A 21943-nucleotide genomic window follows, 5' to 3' on the forward strand; every position below is an offset into this window, starting at 1 on the left:
GGGTGAGAATGTGGCAGATGGAATGTAATGTGGAGAAATGTGAAGTTAAAATTTAAGAAGTACACTGAGAAATGTTAATGTTCAGGGGCAGCTAGGTATCCTTGTACACAAATCACAAAGTTAACATGCATGTATGCCATGCAATGAGGAAAGCTAATGGTATATCAGCCTTTATTACAAGTATGAGAATAAAAATGTCTTACTACAATTATATAGAGCCTTGGTATTACCACATTTGGAGCACTGTGTACAATTTTGGTCTCCTGACTGAAAGAAGGATATACTTGCCTTAGAGGAATGTAACAAAGGTTCACTGACTCCTAGGATGCCTAGGAGGAGAGACTGAGTAGACAAGGCCTATACATTCCCTTGAATTTATGAGAATGAGACATGATCTCATTGAAACGTAAAAAAAATCTTACGGGGCTTGACAGAGCAGATGCGAGAAGAATGTTTCCCTTGACTGTGGAGTCTGGAACTAGGGGTCACAGTCTCAGAATAACGGATCAGCCATTAATGACTGAGACGAGGAGAAATCTTTTCACTCAAACAGTTGTGAATCTTTGGAATTCTCCACCCCAGAAAGCTGTGAATGCTAAGTCATTGAGTAATTTCAAGACAGAGATGGATAGATTTTGGGATACTAAGGAAATTAAGCCGTTATGGGGATTGTTTAGGAAGGTGTAGCTGAGATAGAAGATAATCCATGTTCTAATTAAATGGTGGGGCAAGGGCTCAAAAGGCAGAATGGCCTACTCTTTCTCCTATTTTCTTATGTTCTTACTCTACTGAAACTGATAGCAACTTCTGGAGTTTGCAAATGAGCAGAATAACACAGAAATCCAGAAGTTGCCAATCAGGGATTCTATACTTCCCCAGAGGGTGTGCTGTTGAGGCTATGGAATCAATAAAAATTAATTTAATGGACAAGAGCTTTCTCTTTTGCGTTATTAGTCTCATTGCAAAAACTCTTGAAAAAGTTACACCTTGTTGAATGAGGTGTAACTCGATGTTTAACGATGTATGAACTTCTAACAAGACATTTACGCCTTGGGAAACGGTTGTTTTATTTGTGGAATGTCAAATTTCTCCCTAATTACAAAAAAAATCCACATACTATAAAAATAATTTTTCCTTTTCTTTAAAAGAGAAGTTTATCTTAAATCAATCATAATCATTTATTTTGCTACCTGAAAGTTTGCTTTATGTGAATATTTCAATGTGATTGGCTGCTTGTTGGCATTCCTGCTGCTGCACTCCAAGACATCCCTTTGAATTGGTGCCAGATTTAAACCGCCGTCAGGAAAAAATCACATCACAAAGATCATTAGTTCTTTGTGGGCAGCTTTCTTTGAGGTCAGCAGTGAGCCCCATTACTTCGCTACTGACTGCAAAATCGAGGTAATAACTTGTATCAGACTTACAGGCAATATCTGAACTACTAGTCTTCCACATCATCAGTAAAGTATAACCATATGTAAAAAGATAGCATGTTTATGATAGAACCTTTTGTATGACCCATGGAAATCCCAAATTCAGATTTCTATAGTCTGAAACTTGTATTTTTTTCTTATTATTCATTCATGGGATGTGGACGTCGCTGGCTGGGCCAGCATTTATTGCCCATCTCTAATTGCCTGTGAGAAGGTGCTGGTGAGCTGCCTTATTGAACTGCTGCAGTCCATGTGGTGTAGGTACATCCACAGTGCTGTTGGGAGGGAGTGCCAGGATTTAGACCCAGTGACAGTGAAGAAATGGCTATATATTTCCACGGCAGGATAGTGAGTGGCTTGGAGGGGAACTTCCAGGTGTTGGTGTTCCCATGTGTCTGCTGCCTTTGTCCTTCTAGATGGTAGTGGTCGTGGGTTTGGAAAGTGCTGCCTAAGGAGCTCTGATGAGTTCCTGCAGTGCATCCTGTAGATGGTACACACTGCTGCTACTGTGTTTCAGTGGTGGAGGGAGTGAATGTTTGTGGATGGGTTGCCAATCAAGTGCGCTGCTTTGCTCTGAATGGTGTCAAGCTTCTTGAGTGTTGTTGAAGCTGCATGCACGCAGGCAAGTGCAGAGTATTCCATCACATTCCTGACTTACACCTTGTAGATTGTGGAGAGGCTTTGGGGAGTCAGGAGGTGAGTTACTTGCCTCAGGATCCCTAGCCTCTGACCTGCTCTTGTAGCCACAGTATTTATATGGCTAGCCCAGTCCAGTTTCTGGTCAATGGTAACTCCCAGGATGTTGATAGTGGGGGATTCAGTGATGGTAATGCCATTGAAAGCCACGGGTAATGGTTAGATCCTCTCTTGTTGGAGATGGTCATTGCCTGCCACTTGTGTGGCACAAATGTTACTTTCCACTTGTCAGCCCAAGCCTGGATATTGTCCAGGTCTTGCTGCATCTAGACATGGACTGCTTCAGTATCTGAGGAGTTGTGAACATTGTGCAATTGTCAGCAAACATCCCCACTCCTGACCTTATGATGGAAGGAAGGGCATTGATGAAGCAGCTGAAGATGGTTTGGCCTCAGACACTACCTTGAGGAGCTCCTGCAGTGATGTCCTGGAACTGAGATAAAGGATCAGCCATGATCATACTGAAAGGCGGAGCAGGCTTGAAGGGCCGAAAGACCTACTCCTGCTCCTAATTTCTATGTTTCTATGAGATGATTGACCTCCAACAACCACAACCATCTTCCTTTGTGATAAGTATGAATCCAACCAGCGGCGGGTTTTCCCCCTGATTCCCATTGACTCCACTTTTACTAAGGCTCCTTGGTGCCATAATTGGTCAAATGCTGCCTTGATGTCAAGGGCCGTCACTCTCACCTGGTCTCAGGAGTTCAGCTCTTTTATCCATATTTGAACCAAGGCTGCAATGAGGTCAGGAGCTGAGTAACCCTGGTGGAACCCAAACTGGGCGTCAGTGAGCTGGTAATTGCTAAACAAGTGCCGCTTGATAGCACTGTCGATGACCCATTCCATCACTTTACTGATGATCGAGAGTAGACTGATGGGGTGGTAATTGGCCGAGTTGGAGTTGTCCTGCTTTTTCCGTACAGGACATACTTACGCTGATGCTTATGTTTACAGGTAGGTAAGCCACAAATACATAAAATTCACAATGACTGCAGATTAAAAAATAACTTAGTGAACAAAAATTCACCTCAGCATGAAAATACAGGACAAAAGAGGCTCCCATAGAATTTAAAATTTAAAAGAGAAACACTAGCTTAATAGAAGCTTGTATTATTGACATGAATAGTGCTTTAGATAGTAAAACAATAATAAGGCCGATAAAGAAAATGGGTATGTCACACATTCTCCTGCTCATTTTTTCCTTCATTAGAAGATTGCATCTAATAGTCAGTTAGCATTTAACATTATATAGACTAATACTTTTAGTCAGGTATCTTGCACAAACCAATAGAATTATTTCAAGAAGTCGAAACCAATCTTATAATCATAGCAACTTATTTATATTTCCTGCAGGCGTGTAATGTGTATTAAAAGCGGGGCAGATAAGTTCCCCAAAAAGACTCAGGATTCTCACACAAAATAGTGGGCACCACTAATACAACCATATGGAAACAATCATATGCATTAAGGAAATTAAGTGAAAATAATATATCAAAATCCCACTTAGCCAGTTTGTCCCTCCTTACAAGATTATTCTGAATAAAAAGCATTTTTTTATGCTGATAGAATAATAAATAAGAAATCAGTACAACCGAATATCAATTAAAGTTGATTGTAAAAGTTTAAACAAAAATAAATAAACAATGAACAGTGGGGTATGTCTTGATTTTGTGGAATAGTGTAAAATGAGTGATAGCAAGTTGGCATTTGGTTTTACATCTCTCCCCATTTTAATTTCCATTGAAGTCAAAACCAGTTCCCTTATTTCTGAAAGGAAAGCTGTGTATTCAAGTCACAGCAGTGTGTCACTCATATCCATTTATCTTGGTTCATTGATCTTTAACAGCTTTCAAACTGACCAACAGAATGTTGAATAGCAGCCTCATATAAGCCTCATGTCTCATTAGACTTGAAGGATGAGAGAAACAGCATTCACAAAACACTGTAGAGTAATGGGTCAATTTACAGATCCATGTTCCCAGTGGGGAGCCACACACAAAATGAGTCTGGGTCAAATAATTGGTTACAACACTTAAATGTGACTCTGAAACCTCTGTGAACGAATCCCTACTGGTACCAAAGATTTGGTGAATTTATCTGCATTTGTGTATCTATATGAAACAGAGTATCACAATAATTGATTTATACTATCTTTGTAGGGTTAAACAGAGAGTAAATATGATGGACAAAAGTGCTGGAGGCCCATAGCTGATGGATCAGTCCTGCTCCATGTTGAACACCAAAGGTGACAAGGGCACAGAATGTATTCTGGACTGGATTTTATAGCCTCCCCATGAGGCGTGTCTTTGGCAGAGGGCACGTAAAATATGACTGGTGGCAAGCCCACCCACTTCTCGCCCACTCCCAATCTGTCTCCCTAAAGGGTGGGGAGGTGTGGGAAGGGGGTGGTGGGTGGATACTGAAATTGGCAGCCTGCCTGCCCACCATATGTAAATAAATAATTAAGGGTCAATTGAACTTGCTTACAAGTCAATTCACCCCAACGTTACAGTGCCCACACCATAACACAGTTGATGTGGGCAGGCAGGTGGGAATGGCCAGCCCTCCCAAAGAACAGAAAGGAAGGAGGTACTATCTTCAGGAGTTGCCCTTTTCACAGCAGGGGGGGCACCCCACTGAAGACAGTAGCCTCCTTTCCTTCCTTCCCTCTGCACTGCAAAACCAACACCTCAAACCCCCCCTCACCCCCCCCCCCCCCACCTAATGTACCCGATTTGTTCCTGCCCAATACCCCTGCCTTACCTAAGTCTGGGATCCAATGGGGCCTTCATCCTAGGCCTGTTTACAGTCTCGTCAGTGTCCACTGCTGAGCTCTGACACTGCCGGGGCTGCAAGAGCTGCCAGCCAATCAGATTGGCCACCAGCTTCCGAGAATGGGGCTTCCTCCCAGTGAAGGGCGGAAGTCCCATGCTTACCTGTTTGAGTATTGCTGAAAAAAGACACATTGTAAAAGCTTTTCATCTGAAGATTTTTAAAATGGCAAATGAAGATTTCACAAATAATATAAACATGTCCCCACATGTGACTCAGTCACATGAAGAGGGACATGTTAAAAATGAGTTTTAAAAATTTTATTGATTTTTTTATTCATTGTTGGAAACCTCATCCCGCCTGTGGATGAGGTTTTGCAAAAAATGCAAAGGCCGTCTCACCTATTCACCTACCTGCCAACCATAAGGTTGGATGGGCAGCATAAAAATCTACTTAATTAGCTGCTTAAGGATCTTAATAGGCCTCTTAATTGTTGGCGAGCGCGCTGCTGGCTCTCACGCGTGTCCGCCAACCGAAATATCGCATGAGTGCTTGATGATATCGGGACTTTCACCCTATGTCAGCGCACGCTATTTCACGCTCAGGCGTGTCAGGCGTGCACCCGCACGCCAAGCTTAAAATCCTGGCCCATGACAGGAGAGTGCTGAATGGTTGGCAAGTGGACTCTGATAGGTAGAGGCATTGCCATGGAGAATGCACCAGTTAACTGATGACTGACAGTTAAATGCCAAGTTTTATTTAAATTCAAACCAGGCAAACTGATTGGTCAAGGCATTGTCCTGTAGAATGAACCAGAGAATGGTTCTCGCCTATTTTGTTTAGTTGAAACAGGTGCAATGTGTGTACATGTTCTTTTTATCTGCAAAGAACAGGGCCCTGTGTGTTAATATATGTACCTTCTAGCATCTGTAGTGCAACACACTATGAGCCCGACTGATAATCTTGAAATAAAATTTGAGCAACAGGTGAAGCTAGCCATTTCACGCTGCTACTATGCAGGACGCGGGTGGGCTAGCAGAACGGGCAGACGAGAGGTAGATGGAATTTAATACAGAAAAGCATGTGGTGATGCACTTTGGCAGAAGAGAGAGGGAGAGGCAATACTAGAGAGTGTACAGAGACAGAGGGACCTGGGGTTTCATGTGCATAGGTCTTTGAAGGTGGCAAGACATATTGAGAGAGTACTTTGGAAAACATAGGAGATCTTGGGCTTAATAAATGCAGGCATTGAGTACAAAAGTAGGGATGCCCTGCTGAACTTTTATAAAGTTCTGGTTGGGCCACAAGTGGAGTATTGCATCTAGTTCTGGTCATCACAGAATGTGCTGTGACAGTCCTTGAGAGGGTACAGAGGAAATTTACCAGCATGGTTCCAGAGGTGCAGGAAATTAGCTACAATGTTAGGTTAGAAGAGCTGGGGTTGTTCTCCTTGGAGCAAAGGAGATTGAGTGAAGGTTTATTTTCCCCAGTAATGACCTAGCCCTGCAGCCTCTTCCCTTGCCTGAGGCCACTTCTCCCCCTTCCCAAAGCAAGCCCTAGCCCTCCAGACGTTGAAATGCCATCTCCGCCTTACAGCTGATCTTGTAAGTAGAGAACTGCCCATGAGCCCCCCTAAAAGTGATGTGGTGCTGCCTGCGAAGCCTGGCGCTGATGACTGCGCATGCTGCCCAAAGCAAGGGAGGCAAACAAACCTCGAAGTCCTGAGTGAAGTGCAGCTCGCCAGGCGCACGTCACTTATGTTCAATTGTAAACTTGTCGGTGTGTAATCATACCAACGTGCCCACGATCCAGCGTGGGGTAATTATTCCGGTGAGCAGGGTTTATAATGAAATGGAGGTGTATTAAAATGAAGTTCTGATGTTCAGTGGCAGAAAAGACAGCCCGCTATTGACGGGCAGAGCGGATGATCGCAAACTGGTTTGACGACGTCATGAAACCGATCTTTGACCTTCCTGCCATATTGTCTGCTCATGCCTGCCATGACACCCGACGCCCACGGGCACGGAAAATTCCGCTCTAATGAGGTTTAGATAAGATAGACAAAGAAAAGCTGTTCCCATTAGCTTACCTTATAAGGACGAAGGATATAGATTTAATGTTTTGGGCAAGAGGTGCAGTAGGGATGTGAGTAAGATTTTTTTTAAGCAGAGTGGTAATGATCTGGAACTCTCTTCCTATGAGGGTGGTGGAAGTGGAGACAATCAGTGATTTCATAAGGAAATTGGATTGCCAGTTGAAACAAATAGACTTGTGGGGTTACAACAATAGAGCAGAGGAATTGGACTGACTGGATTCCTCTGCAGAAAACTGGCATCAGCTTGATGGACCAAATAGCCTCCATCTGTGCCATAATGACTCTATGACTCTCGTTTCAGATCAATTAATTTACAACATACATTCACAGCAGTGTAAAATCTGAAGATACAACTAAGAAGCACCTGAGTTTCACATTTCAAGTTGTTCAATGTTTCCAGAATTTTAGATGCATACAAATTGAAGCAGCACACTGCCAGGTTACATGGCTTTTTCAAAAATACTGACTTGATTCCAAATAGATGCACATTTGCTTGAAGATGCATTAATATACTTGATTGCTTAGAACATGTCATTGGTACTTAATCATTTCCCAATATATGCATAGGAAGATGAGAAATAGAAGCAGGAGGTCATCCTCCAGCTTGCTCTGCCATTTAATAAGATCATGGCTGACCTTCTGGGCAGGATCTTCCCCCTGTCGGAGGGGTTGTGCGGGAGCAGGAGCGAGCGGGCGGGTTCCCAATCGGCACCCCCGGTTGGGGGGCACGCCACCATTTTACATGGTTGTGCGGGCGGGGTGGGGGGGGGGAATTCCCTGAGCTGAGAGTGCACTCTTTTGCGCATGTGCGCGAAAGAGCGCACAGATCTCCCTGAGGCAAAATGCTACCTCAGGGAGATCGGCTCAGGTTTCAAACATTGAATAAAGATGAGAAAAAAAATTATTGACATGTCCGCTCATGTGAAACTGTCACATGAGCTGGGACATGTCTATTACTTTTATTTAAAAATTTCTAGAACAATTTAAATCCCTCATGAAACCTCATCCCACCCGTGGATGTGGTTTCATGTTTTTTCTGAAGGCCGCCTGGGCTCTTCGCTCGCCCGGCAACCTTAAGGTTGGGCGGGCAGATTCATTAAGTGTTTTAATTTTATTAATGGCCTTAAGTGGCCGTTGACAGGTCAGCGGGCGCACAGCTGACTCGGCTGGGTGTCCGCCAACCTGAAAATCTAAATAACATGGAGTGACATCGGGACGCATGCCCGACGTCACCCCAAGTCATTTTACACATCAGTGAGCGGGCCCTGCCCCCGCTCGCCAACCTAAAAATTCTCCCCTCAAACTCTTTTACCTCATCTGCCTAATCCCATTTTTATTAATTCCCTTAGTGTTCAAAAATCTAACAATCTCAGTACTGAATATACTCAAAGACTAAGCATCCACCGCTTTCTGTAAACCTCTGAGTGAATAAATTTCTCCTTATCTTAGTCCTGACTGGCTGACTCCTTATTCTGAGACCAAAACCCCGAGTTCTAGACTCTCCAACCCAAGGAAACAGTCTCTCAGCTTCTACCCTGTCAAGCCCTCTAAGAATTTTATATGTTTCAATGAAAGCGCCTCTCATTCTTCTAAACTCCAGAAAATAAAGAGCCTATTCTAGTCAGTTGCTTATGTTCTCTGATGTTCTTCTTGTTCCCTGATAGTTATTTGTAATTAGTTTCAAGGTTGCCATTTAAAGGTTCCTTTATTCCGAACAGTAATAGCGATGACAATGATGGTGCACAATCCTCCTCAATTTATGATGAATAGGATGGAGTTTGTATTTTAGGTTTTTTTTAGGTTGTAAGATTATAAATATATATTTTTAATTTTAAACTCAATTATCATTTTGGATGCAGTTATGATCACAATGATTTCCAGTTTTAAAGTTACAGTAGTTTCTTAGCCTTGTAATAATGCTGTTTACATTTCTATTTTCTCAGGGTTCTTTCTCATATCCTCCCATGTGTGCTTTTTTCATAATATCTAATATAATAAATTGCATCGTTCTGACAAAATAGCTTAAGACTTGTTTTGAGCCATTATAAAACACTCACAACTCAACAAACAGGCTGGCAGTCAGTAGATATTAGTATAAAAGGTAAATTTCCTGGGGAATTGCATCTCCTGTACAAATTTGCTTTCCTAAGGCTGTTAGATGTGTTGTTTTGATATTACAATACCAGGCGTGGCAGCAGTAAATATTGAGATAAATTTAGTTAAGAGAAGAATGTTTCAGTTCAGAATAGGGGAAGCTATGACATTACGCTCAGCAAATATCAAAAGCTTTCCTCTAAACTAGCAGTCCAATTGGCCAACTGTAAAATCACAGTAATTTCACAGTGTCATACAGGAAAGCCTTTACAGGTGAGTTTCTGTCATTTTCTCTTCTGTCATTGAATTATTTTACCAAACATTCTAAAAGGGGGCAATGAATTTTCCGATTTGAGAGTTGCATTCCTGGTGATATCAACGTGTTACTTTAAGGTTTATGAAAAGTTTCAACACAAAAAAACACTAATGGCAGCTTTTTACGTTGTGCCAGGGTTCCTGCCCTCTCTACCACTGCCAGCAAAAATGTCGCTGGTGAACTTGCCCCCGCGGGCTGATTGCCCTGCAGCCATTTACCCAGCGGGGTGATTAATTGGCCACTAATTGCCTCAACTGGCCCGAGGGTGGGCCGGAAACCTGATACCTCCCCTGCTATACGTAAAGTTGCAGCGGGGTCAGGGGCAGCTGGGTCAAAGTTTGGAATGGTGCCTATTTACACCCAATTTAACACCCCACTCTGCCGCCCCACCAACCTTCCAACCTGTTCCTGGGGAAGAATAAAATACTGCCCCAAGTTTGAAAAACATTACACAATTTGGACCCATTTATTAATTTCTCAGAGTGTTGAAGGAGCAATAGGTAAAAAAATTACTTGCAACATTTTAAAAATTTATCCATTCATGGAATGTGGATATCGATGGCAAGATTATTGCCCATTTATTGCCCATATCTAATTTCCCTTTGAGAGGATGGTAATGGGCTGCCTTCTTGAACTGCTGTAGTCCATATGGCCTTAAGTTTGGAGCTCGTTGATCCAGCAACGATGAAGGAAGGATATATTTCCAAGTTAGGATGATGTGTGACTTTCAGGGGAACTCGTAGGCTATGGTGTTCCCATGCACTGTCATGATAATAGCTGATTGTGGTTGTGGGCACCAGTATTAGATACTATATGGTACACTGTATTCTATCCAGGGTCACCTGACCTGGGGGATAAAGGTCAGATAGCACATGTTGGAGCCTGTTTTGACAGAGTTCAGACACTGCAGATATGTGTTCATATTAGGAAAATGTGTAATCAATAAAGTTAGCTCAGCTACAATGTCGGTGGTCTACGTGCATCTTTAAAAACAAGAAACAAGGCATGGTGTCAGAAGTAAACTAAACATACAATGGAAATTCTGAAACCACTGACAGAGCTCAGTTTGGAGGGTAATCTCACCAAAAACTGGAGGAGGTTCTGGCAGTGATTCAAACTGTACCTCACAGCGACAGGCAGTGTTAAAAAAGACTCTCAAGTACAGTCTCCCATCTTTCTTCATGTAGCAGGGGAAGAAGCCACAGAAGTCTATAACACATTCATGTTTGAAAGTGATGAGAAACAAAACAACTTGAAAGAAATAATGAAAAAATTCGAAGCCTACTGCAACCCTAAGGTAAACATCACGTATGAAAGATACCGAGTTTTTATATGCATGCAAGGCAGTGACAACATTAGCCAGTACATAACTGAGCTGAGAAAATGAGCTAAATCGTGCGAATTTGGAGAGCTTGAAGAATCACTCATCTGAGATAGAACAACTTGCAGGAGCGCAAATGACTGTCTGAGAGAATGACTTTTGAGAGAAGTTTATCTTATGCTGGAGAAAGCAATACATATCTGTAGAGCGGCAAAGACAACGAAATGCCAGATTAAACAGATGACAGAAGATGATAAGCTGCACATGGTCAAGCAGTTAGATGCAGTTAAATAGAAACAGCCCTGGCCTGGGAAAGAACAAATAGACAGCCTGAAGGTAAAAAGAACAAAACTGCTAGAAAAACATTTAAATGCAGCTCATGCGGAACAGAGCATTTACCACGTAGTTGTCCAGCCTACGGAAAGCAGTGTAAGAACTGTGATAAACTAAATCACTTCACTAAGGTGTGTAAATCGAAGAAAGTGTACTCAATTGCAGATGATGACACTGAAACTGAACATTTCGTTGGTGCATTAACAACAAATTCCAAAGAAGATGAATGGAAGGTTGATTTAAAAGTTGCCAACATGATGGTGAATTTTAAGCTTGACACAGGTGCACAAGCAAATGACATTCCCATAAGCCTGTATCAAAAGATAAGCATGGAAAAACAGCTGACTAAAACAAAAGTGAAGCTGTCTACTTATACAGGTGAAAAAATTGCAGTAGAAGGCAAGTGCACTTAAAGTGAACTACAACAGACTTCCAAGCACTTCCATTCATAGTGGTGAAAACTGATGCAAAACCCATTCTTGGAATCAAAGCTTGTGAAAATCTGAAGCTAATCAAGAGAATATGACTGATGGCATCCTGAGTGAGTATAAAGATGTGTTCCAGGGCATTGGCTGTCTAAAAGGAGAATACACCATTAAGATTGACGAAACTGTGACACCCAAAATACACCTGCCCAGGAAAATACCAGTAACGCTGAGAGACCAACTGAAAGCAGAGTTGGACAAAATGGAGAAAATTCACATCATCAAGAAAATTGAAGAACTGACAAAGTGGGTTAATCCAATTGTAATTGTAGAAAAATCAGATGGGAATCTGCGAGTTTGTCTGGATCCCAGAGACCGAAACTAGTCAGTACAAAGAGAGCATTATCAGTTGCCCACGGTAGAAGAAATCACATGTAAGCTAGCCAATGCTAAATAGTATTCAGTCTTGGATGCGAGTTCAGGCTTCTGGCAGGTCAAGCTGGATAAACGCAGCTCCTATCTCTGTACTTTCAACACACCATACGGATGAAACAGGTTTGTATGCTTAACTTTTATTATTAATTCAGCTCCGGAGATGTTCCACAGAACAGTGAAGCAGCTATTTGAAGTGTTAGAGGGCGTAGAAACCTATATTGACGACGTGCTGGTCTGGGGAACCTCACGGGAAGAACACGACCACAGACTGAAACAGGTGCTGGCCAGGGCTAGAGAAAGGAACCTCAAGTTGAAGAAGGAAAAATGCAACATAGGTCTTCATGAAATCAAGTACTTGGGACATGTGACAACAAATGAGGGACTGAAGCTAGATCTGAGTAAAATTGAAGCAGTCATGAACATGCCACCCCTGGAATGTAAAAAAGGCTTGGAGAGGTTTTGGGAATGGTGACCAATCTTGGGAAATTCAATCTGAACATGTCAGACCTGACCGCACCTCTCAGAGAACATCGACAAAATGATGTGGAATGGCACTGGGAACAAAGTCACCAGGAAGCTTTGACCAGTCTGAAGAGAACACTGACCCAGGCACCAGTTAAAGTATTACAATGTCAATCAGCTGGTCAAGATCTCAGTGGATGCTTTAAAGACTGGCCTGGGAGCTGTCCTCTTGCAAAATGAGGCACCAGTGGCATACACTTCAAAGGCAAAGACTGAAACACAGCAGGGGCATGTCCAAATAAAGAAAAAAATGCTAGCTTGTGTTTGGCCTAGAATGACCTTGGTTCTCCTGTGATTCCTGTGACAACAGCAGGATTCCAGATCCCTTCATGCTGAATCCTCACTGTCTCTCCCATGTTCAGGTCAGGCAGAGGTCGGGCACCTTGATCAAAGTACTGTTTCTGCTTCTGGGTCTCTTTGGCCATCAGTTTGTCCTTGGCAAAGACGTGGAGCTACAGTCTGATTGTAAGCCTTTGGAAACTATACTTAAAAAGCCCCTGAACTGTGCACCACCGAGAATCCAAAGATTAATAATGCATCTGCAGAAGTACCAGGTCAGAGTTAAATACATCGCAGACACTCTGTCACGTGCATACCTACCCATCACGGAGTAAGAGGATAAAGAAATGGAAGCACAGGTTCACATGCTGACAAAGAACTTACCTGTGGCTGTAACCAAACTGGATGAGGTCAGGGAAGCGACCTAGAATGATGCCACCCTGAGAAAACTGCAACAGATTGTGCAAACTGGATGGCCCACACATCGGAGCCAATCCTCTTCTGCTGTACAAGAGTATTGGAACTTTCATGAGGAACTTCATGTAGCAGAAGGAGTACTTTTCAAGGGAGAAAAGATCATAATTCTTGCAACACTGAAGAAAGAAATGCTGCAGTGCATATATTAAAGTCACCTCGGCATAGAAACATGCAGGAGAAGAGCTTGAGATGTAATGTATTGGCATGGAATGGGAGCACAAATCTGGGAAATGATGATTACGTGTGCAATGTGCCAAAAGTACAGAAAATTGCAACAAGAAGAACCACTTCAACCACACAGTGTTCCAGAGAGGCCCTGGCAGGAAATTGGAGTGGAGTTGTTCACATTTGACAACAGTGACTACCTACTAGCAGTAGATTATTACTCAAAGATTTTTGAGTCTGTGCTGCTGAGAAATGATAGTAATAGCATTACTGTAATAAATCATTTAAAATCAATTTTTGCTTACAGTGGCATACCTGAAGTGCTCATCTCAGATAACGATTGACAATTCTCAGGCACTGAGTTTCACAAATTTGCACAGGACTGGGTGTTTTGCCACAATACGTCAAGTCCCAAATATCCACAATCCAATGGAATGGTGGAATGTAGCGTGCAGACCCTAAAACACCTGTTGAAGAAGGCAAAGGCGGACAGAAGAGGCCCAGAAGCAGAAACAGTACTTTGATCGAGGTGCCCGACCTCTGCCTGACCTGAACATGGGAGAGACAGTGAGGATTCTGCATGAAGGGATCTGGAATCCTGCTGTTGTCACAGGAATCACAGGAGAACCAAGGTCTTACATAGTGAAGACTCCAAATGGACAACAGTACAGGAGAAACTGGAAATTCTATGGAAAACAGATGAAACGCAATCCTGCTCTAAACCAGAAAGAGTAGCTGAAGATCAAAAACCAGAATGCACCAGTGAAGCAACAGATAACCAGACAAAGCCCGAGAGTCCTGAAAACTATCCAAGGGGTGATGGTGACACAGAGCTGGAGAAGGCTCCTTGTCGTTCAAAATCACCTCTGTCACCATGCAGAACATCCAGTGGAAGAATTGTGAAAAGACCAGAGAGATACGGAGATGAGTAAAAGACAAAACAGACTGATCAAAAGAGTGAGAAAGAATAGATAACAGACTTTGTGTACTTGAGTTGTATAAAAGTTTTTTTTTAAAAAAGGGAAATGTCATGATAATAGCTGATTGTGGTTTTGAACTCCAGTATTAGATACTATACGGTACCCTCTGCTATATATGGGGTCATCTGGCCTGGGGTTGAAGGTCAGATAGCACATGCTGGAGCATGTCTTAATAGAGTTCATACACTGCAGATATGTGTTCATGTTATCAATAAAGTTAGCTCAGCCACAATATCGATGGCCTGTGTGCATCATTAAAAATAGAAACAAGAAACAAGACATGCGCCTGCTGTTCTTGCCAAGTAGGCAGTAGAAGTTGTGGGTTTGGGAGGGGTTGTCAAAGAAGCCTTGGTAAGTTGCTGCAGTGGATCTTGTAGATGGTACTGCAATCGTGGTGCACCAGTGTGGAGAGAGTGAATGTTTAAGGTGGCCAACGGGGCGTCAATCAATTGGCCTTTATTCTACATGCTGTCGAGCTTCTAGAGTGCTGTTAGAGCTGCACTCATCCAAGCAAATGGAAAGTATTCTATCCCACTCCTTACTTGTGCCTTGTAAATGGTGGGAAGGCTTTGGAGAGTCACTTGCCACAGAATACCTGGCCTTTGACTTGCTTTTGTAAATACAATACTTATACTGCTAGACCATTTCTGGTAAATGGTAACTCCCAGGATGTTGAAGCTTGGGGGTTTGATGATAGCAATGACAGTGAATGTCAAGTGAAGGTATTTTGTCTCTCTTGTGTTTGAACAGGTAATTGTTGGCACTTGTGTGGTGTGAATGTTACTTTCCAGTTATCAGCCCAAGCCTGGAAAACTGCTTCATTAAATGAGGAGTTGTGAATGGAACTGAACGCTATGCAATCATCAGTGAACATTCCCATTCTGACCTTATGATGGAGAGAAGGCCATTGATAAGACAGCTGCAAATAGTTGGTGTCCTCTTGTTGAGCTGATTGGCCTTCAACAACCACAACCATCTTTCTTTGTAATAAAAGCATAATAGTGCGGATGCTGGAAAACTCAGCAGGTGTGGCAGCATCTGTGGAAAGGGAAACAGAGTTGACGTTTCGAGTCCAATATGACTCTACTTCAGAACCCCATTTTCCTTTGTGCTAGGTAAGACTTCAACTACTGGAGACATTTACCTCTGAGTTAATTTTAGTTGCAATGGTCAGAAAAATGTGGGTGATGGCCATCTAAACTTCCAATTTCCACTGTCAATCATCAAGGCTGTTTGCCAAAGTCAAAGTACATCAAATAGTTTATATGAATTCTTTTATGAAGAACTTTGTTTTAACATAATTATGAAAAAAGAAAAACTATCCAAATTCTAACTTCAAAATTAAGTAAATATACTTGATTAATTATTTCTAACCTGAAGAAGCACAAGAATTTCCTTTCCACAGTTATCATCACCATGTTCTCCTCAGGTATTCAGCACTATTTCATTGGATTCCTCATGCCACATTTCTTTCTAAGTCAAAAGGATAGGCAAGCGATCTACTTTCAGCTCTCTGTCCACGGCACCAAACAAAAATGTCCAACTTTTCCTCCCTCTAGTGAAGTGTATTCACTTATCTCAATTCAGCTGCAACTAATAATTCACCAAGCTGGATTTTGTGGAAGAGAAGATGTTCCATTACTTCTGGGATACAGCAACAAGCTGCCTCTGAGCTAACATGAAATAGTTTTAAAGAAGATAAAAGTCAAACAGACTCAAAATGGCCTCTGGACCCTTCATCATCTGGATCCTTACAAGAATTGTACCTTAAGCGATAATGGCCTTTAACCTCACTCCTAATAATTGCTCGAGTACGATTGTCCTTCCTAATCAGTTCTGCCATGTTCATGTAGTAAATTAGTAAATGTAATCTTAAGGACTTACCTATAAAAATAAGAGCATCCTCTCACTGTGTTATGACTGAAATATTCCTGTGTCTTTTCATTTCCAAAGTCTTCCAAAGGATCTGACCATAAGAGATCACACATAGGACCAAATGCTGGTGGTTCTTTATATCTGTCTAACTGTGAAAAGAAACACATTGCATTGTCATCGTACTGAGCCTATTGAAAGAAAAAAATCTCATTTTCAATGTTAACACATTAGAATGACCAACTGTAAAAAAAATCAGCTTAGTCTTATTCCCAATCATATATACTAAATTCATGCAGAATATGTTTTCTATGTCAACATTTTGTGAAAAATGAACAACTTGCATTGATAGAACAGCTTTAATGTGCTGCTTTATAGGAGGACAAAGGGAAAAATGGGCAGAAAGCCAATGGGGGAGACATTAGGAGAAGTTATCAAAGCCTGGTCAGAGAACTGAGTATTAAGGAAGATCTTAAAGAAGGAGAGTTAGGTGGAGGGGTTTAGGAAAGGAATTTCAGTCCCAGCATATCAAACAACCTTGTTAATTACCTGAACGGTTGAGCAACACTTGCTAGTTTAACAATCCTGTTCCCAAGTCAATGAAGGGACATGTTTCTGGTTCTCTACACAGAGCTTCGTAGGAATATTTTACTGTTTTGCAGCCAAGAACTACAGCAGATAGCACCATGATTAAACATCTCTGGCAACATATAGTTCCTCATTTGGACTATTAGCAAATGTTGTATGTGGAAGAGAAAATACACTTGATGCACAATTTATACAGTGTGGTTGTATTTGCTCCCACCTGTTCAGATCCATCTGTCACCATCCATATTATTGTTGACTAATCAAAGCATATTGGCCTCAAACATGGATCACATCTAAATTAGGATGTGACCTCGACGCAGTGCATGCTGTATACACATTATCTGCCTATTATCAGCAAGCTGCAGCAGCCATCATTGCCTTAGAAGCAGCTTGTTTGTCTCAGGAAGCATCAACATTAGCTAGCATTGTCAGGCTGGGGGGAGGGGTGGTGGGAGCGGTGGCTGGCTGTGGTCTGTGGATTTAATAGGAAGCTTGCGGGAAGAACACCTGCTCCTTCCAATTCCACAATAAGGCAAGTAAAAAAATTAAAAACACCTTTCTTGTGAGAGTTTCCAATGCTCCTCCACCCCAGTCAAACTTCAAATTCTGAAACGAGAATTTGATCTAAGGGATATTTTATGCTCCATGTCATAAAGAATGAAAGAAGCTTCTCAGCATAAAGCAGTAACAATTTCAAGCAGGGTTAGACATGGTGCATCTAACCTGTATCAACATTGGTGTAACTTTTTTTCAATTGTTAAATGCTGGTGGCCTGGGCTCCTTTTTCTTAGAAATGTTAATATGATTAACACCTGCATCAAATGCAGTGAAAGGGTTTTTATATGTACTACAGGGCATAAAGCTCTGTAGTCTTTTTCTAGGACGTATGCACAGAAGACTGGTCTCTTTCCTCATCAGTGCAGCTATAATAACTGAGACTCATTCTGTAAATTCAATGGGAGAATAATCACAATAAAAAATGCCACATTGGGCCAGATTGCCACTCCGCTCCTTTTTACTTACTCAGGTCAGGAGCTGCACATTTCTCGCCCGCTCTTCCGACTTGAACCTGGTGAGAAATGTGTAGTGTACCTGGTTCCCAAGGTCTTCTAGTGCAGGCCAGCAGCGTCAGGGGAAGTGCAGCCTTACTCCTTTTTACGGCACTAGCAGCTGTAAATCAGGTAAGTTTAAAGGTCCCTGTGCTTAAACGCACTTTAAGAAGCCAGGTCAAAGGTAAGTGTATAAGGTAAGCGGGTAGGATTAGGAGGTGGGGGCAGTGTAGGATGGGTTGCGATGGTAAGGTGGGTCCGGAAGGCAGGACAGGTCAGGTGGGGTAGAAGGGTTGCGGGGTGGGGGGGTGGTAAGATGGGTCGGGGTGGATTGGAGGAGTAAGACAGGTCGGGTCGGGGCAGGATGGGTAGGGTGGGTGGGGTGGGATGGATAAATGGGGGGAGGGGGAGTAGGATGCATCAGGGAGGGTAGAAAAGGCCGGCGAAGGGGTAGGACATTTTGGGGGGGTGGGGGTAGGACAGGTCAGGGTGTAGGATGAGCTGGGGTGGGTAGGATGGGTCGGGGTGGGTAATATGGGTCGGGGGGGTGGGGGGAGTACGATAGGCCAGAGGGGGAGGGGTGTTAAAATGGGTCGGAGGGTAAGTTGGGCCGGGGGTGGTGGGGGGGGAGAAGATGGATTGGGGAGGGGAGGAGAGTGCCACGGGTTGGGGGTAGGATGGGCTGGGGCTTTGTAAGATGGGCCGGGAGGATAGGGTGGGCCGGTGGGGTAGGATGGGCTGAGGGGGTGGGAGGTTAGTTGGGGTTGTGAGGGTGGGTTGGGAGGATAAATGTGGGCATGGGGATGTCGTCGGGGGGCTGTCAGGATAGTCAGGGGATGGAAGTGTAGTCAGGGGGGTGTGTGAAAGTAAATAGGGGCGGGTTGGGGGCGTCGGGGGGAGTGTGAGGGTAGTAGGGGGACTAGGGAAGGTAGTTGTGGGGCTCAAGGGTAGTCAGGAGCGCAAGAGCATTGTCGAAGGGGTGGGGGTAGTTGCGGGGGTGGGGGGATTCAGTGCTATAGTTACCCACACGTTAAAAGTGGTTTTAATTCTTCTAATGTTTCCTGGGTAACTATTCTGCCAAGATAGTTGGTGCCATCCGAAGTCTCCGATTTAAATTGAGTATCCGATAGTTTCCGGTGCTGGGTAATTGCCCTTCATAAGTTTAAGCTTCCTGGGCAATTCCCGTGCAGTCCTTGCGTGGGGATTTCCAGGGAGGCCAGTCCCCACTACATCTTCAGGAGTCCTCTGGGATACGACCTCCACTGAAATCCCCCGGAGATTGGAAGTTCTGGGCCAATGAGTCACAATGGATATAACTGACTGAATTTAAAAGGGTGGCTGGAATTTTCCAGCCCATTACGCTAGCGGGATCAGGAATGGGGATTCCAATGGCTGGCTGGCTGGCCCCTCCGTGGCTCTGGAAAATTCCGGCCAGTGTTTCAAAAGGAAGTACAGAAGTAAAAATGTACCATTAAAGCTAGGAAGGTTAGGTTTTTATAACATAATGTGGGTTTCTGCATTTACCTGATAACTTTAATTTTAACTGACCATACCCCACCCTATGTGATTTTTAGCAGTCAAAGGTCATTATAAAACAAAAAAAAGCTACGAAACTCAGCACTGTTCAGTTTTGCAAGCCTATTATTTAAAATTTACCATTCTGACATATCTAGTGATGATAAACATTCAAGCCAGAAAAGGTTTAAAAGCAGAAAAATTAAAAGATTGCATCACATCCCATTAACAATTAACACTAATTACCTGGATAGAAAAAGGCACTTAAAACATTTAGTGGTCTTCAATTTGAAGACAAAACTGATATAGGTGTTGTTCTAAGCAAGATGGAACTCAGTGTTCAATAGAAGAGTAAAGCCCCTGCAATAGACTGTGAATATTACGGGAAATAGGATTTCAGAAAGAAAGTTTGGCTGATCTGGGGTCAGAGGTATAATGCAGCTAAATGTCCAAAGTCCAGAAACCGAAAAAAAAAGAGGCCAGAAACAACTATGTATGGTAAATAAGGATAATTATAACTAAGAGAAAGATTGCTTGATTGGGTCTGTTGAGGACCAGTGCATCAACAAATTATATGCCAACGTGCTCATAAATAAATAATTCAAATTTCAACTAGATTACAGTACTGTACTACTTATGCCGAAAATTGTCCCCTCAATTTCCCATCAAATACAACATCTCTAAAATTATTTTTTTGCTTCCACAACTATGAACAATACATTTTAACTAGTGCAGAGAGAGCATCCACTGTCTGTATACACTGTCGTCCAATAGCCAGCCTTTCACTTGCCATAGTAATTCAAATACAAGTGGCAAGGAGGACTGCTGCAAAATGAAGGAAATATGATTGTTGCCAAGTTAATGGGCATTTGCCTGCATGATGCACAGTCTGTCACACATCAGCTGCTCAATGAAGGGAGCGAAATCCCATTTGGTTCTTTAAAATGGACTAGTCCACATGAGGCGGACACAAGGAAATCTGCTTGCTGCCGATGACAATCTACACCATGGGGAAATCTGAAACCAAATGATAGTAATCAGCAATTAGGACCAGAAGTGTGTGCTAAATCTGAACTTTCAAGCAGGCATACCTTATTAGCACTGTGCCTGTTTTCATCCTTTGGCCAAAATAACCCCTCATGTCTTTTGATTAAACCATTTGGAAGATACAGGTATAAAAACTGAAATTGCTGCTAACACTGAAAGCAGATCTGATAGCGTCGGTGGAGGAAGAACCAGAATTAACATTTCAGGTCTGTGACCTTTCATCAGAACTTTTTGATGACAGGTCACAGACTTGAAACGCTAACTGTTTCTCAGATTGTGATTGATAAAGTAAAGGTTGACATCACATGGAACTATCACCACAAGATGTATTTGGGAGAGTCAAGATCACCACCACTCAAGAACTAAAGCATAGATATTGCAGCATTAATAACATCCTGCCCAGTATAATATGAACTTTCAGTCAAATACTTTTAAAACCTGGATACAAACAAGCTATTAAAATGGCTGCTAAAAATCATGTGACCTTTGGCATTTGAGCTACAAACAGTAGCGAGTCACATTTGAATACCTAATTAAATATGGACATCCACAGCCATCTGGGGAATTCACACATCTCTTTGTTTAAGGATGGGCCAACACAAACTACAGTGGAATTACCAGACTGCCCCTCTACATGTCTCATACTGGACAAAAGGAAATATCGAAATTCAGGGCGGCAGATGGAAGTGAATGGCCCCTATCACTGTCCCATTGTATCCTGATGACTGTCTCAAACCCTCAGAGGTGTTAATCCACAACACAGGATCAACATAAACACCATCACTTATCTGGAAAAAGGACTTGAACATGGGAAAAGCCACATTGGGGCAGCCATATTTTTGTCTGCTTTTAAAAATCAGCTAAGAGCTGTTTGCAGTTAGTCATTATTTCGTCAGTTAGTCAGGAAGCCAGGCCATGAACTAGCTGCAAGTCATCAATCAGCCAAAGTAATTAACAGCAAGACCTTAAAAGAGAGAAGGACTCTCCCCCCCACTCCCCCCCACCCCCCCCCCCACAACCTAGCCCAGTTCAAAGTTCACCTGAGAACCACCCTCCTTGCTATCTGACTGCAAGAAATCTCTCAGCCTGCTATGAACCTTTACTTTACAAGACCCTCCCTTCTAATTTAAAGCATCAAAACCATCCAAGAAACTACAGGCCTGCATGGGGGAGACAAGAAATGATAAACCAGAGACTGAGGGTGGAATTGTCTTAGATTTCCACTAAGTGCGGCAGCGGGCTTGAAAAAAGTCATTTTACCTGCTAGCCGTAATGGCGGGTCTTTGTGCCGTATCGTCCCATTCCCAGCGTGCCCCGCCTCATTAATAATGCATTCACGGAAAACACGTCGGAATGCTGGCAGGGAATCCTCTGATTCGTCCGCACCACCGTCACCTCAGGCCTTCAGTAATCCAGGTGTCATAGCTAAAGAATGCCCCTGCACTCTCTAAGGGATCGGAAGCTGCTGGAAAGTCATGGCTGCCAAAGGGAGGAAACATGCTGACCCCAGGTTTAGTGACGCCTCC

The 21943-nt window shown here is 42.8% G+C and overlaps 1 protein-coding gene across 3 annotated transcripts in view; it reads right to left on the minus strand.

The window, feature by feature from the left end:
* The window catches only part of LOC144685840 (protein phosphatase 3 catalytic subunit alpha-like), a 492753-nt gene that overhangs the window by 90202 nt on the left and 380608 nt on the right, over window positions 1-21943 (minus strand). For all 3 annotated transcript variants that reach the window (XM_078550784.1, XM_078550785.1, XM_078550786.1), the window contains one exon: window positions 16231-16370. In XM_078550784.1, the coding sequence (XP_078406910.1) occupies window positions 16231-16370 (140 nt within the window). The remainder of the gene's footprint in view (window positions 1-16230; window positions 16371-21943) is intronic.

This window comes from Cetorhinus maximus, chromosome 10 (genome assembly GCF_964194155.1).
Source record: "Cetorhinus maximus chromosome 10, sCetMax3.hap1.1, whole genome shotgun sequence".
Taxonomy (NCBI): Eukaryota; Metazoa; Chordata; class Chondrichthyes; order Lamniformes; family Cetorhinidae; genus Cetorhinus; species Cetorhinus maximus.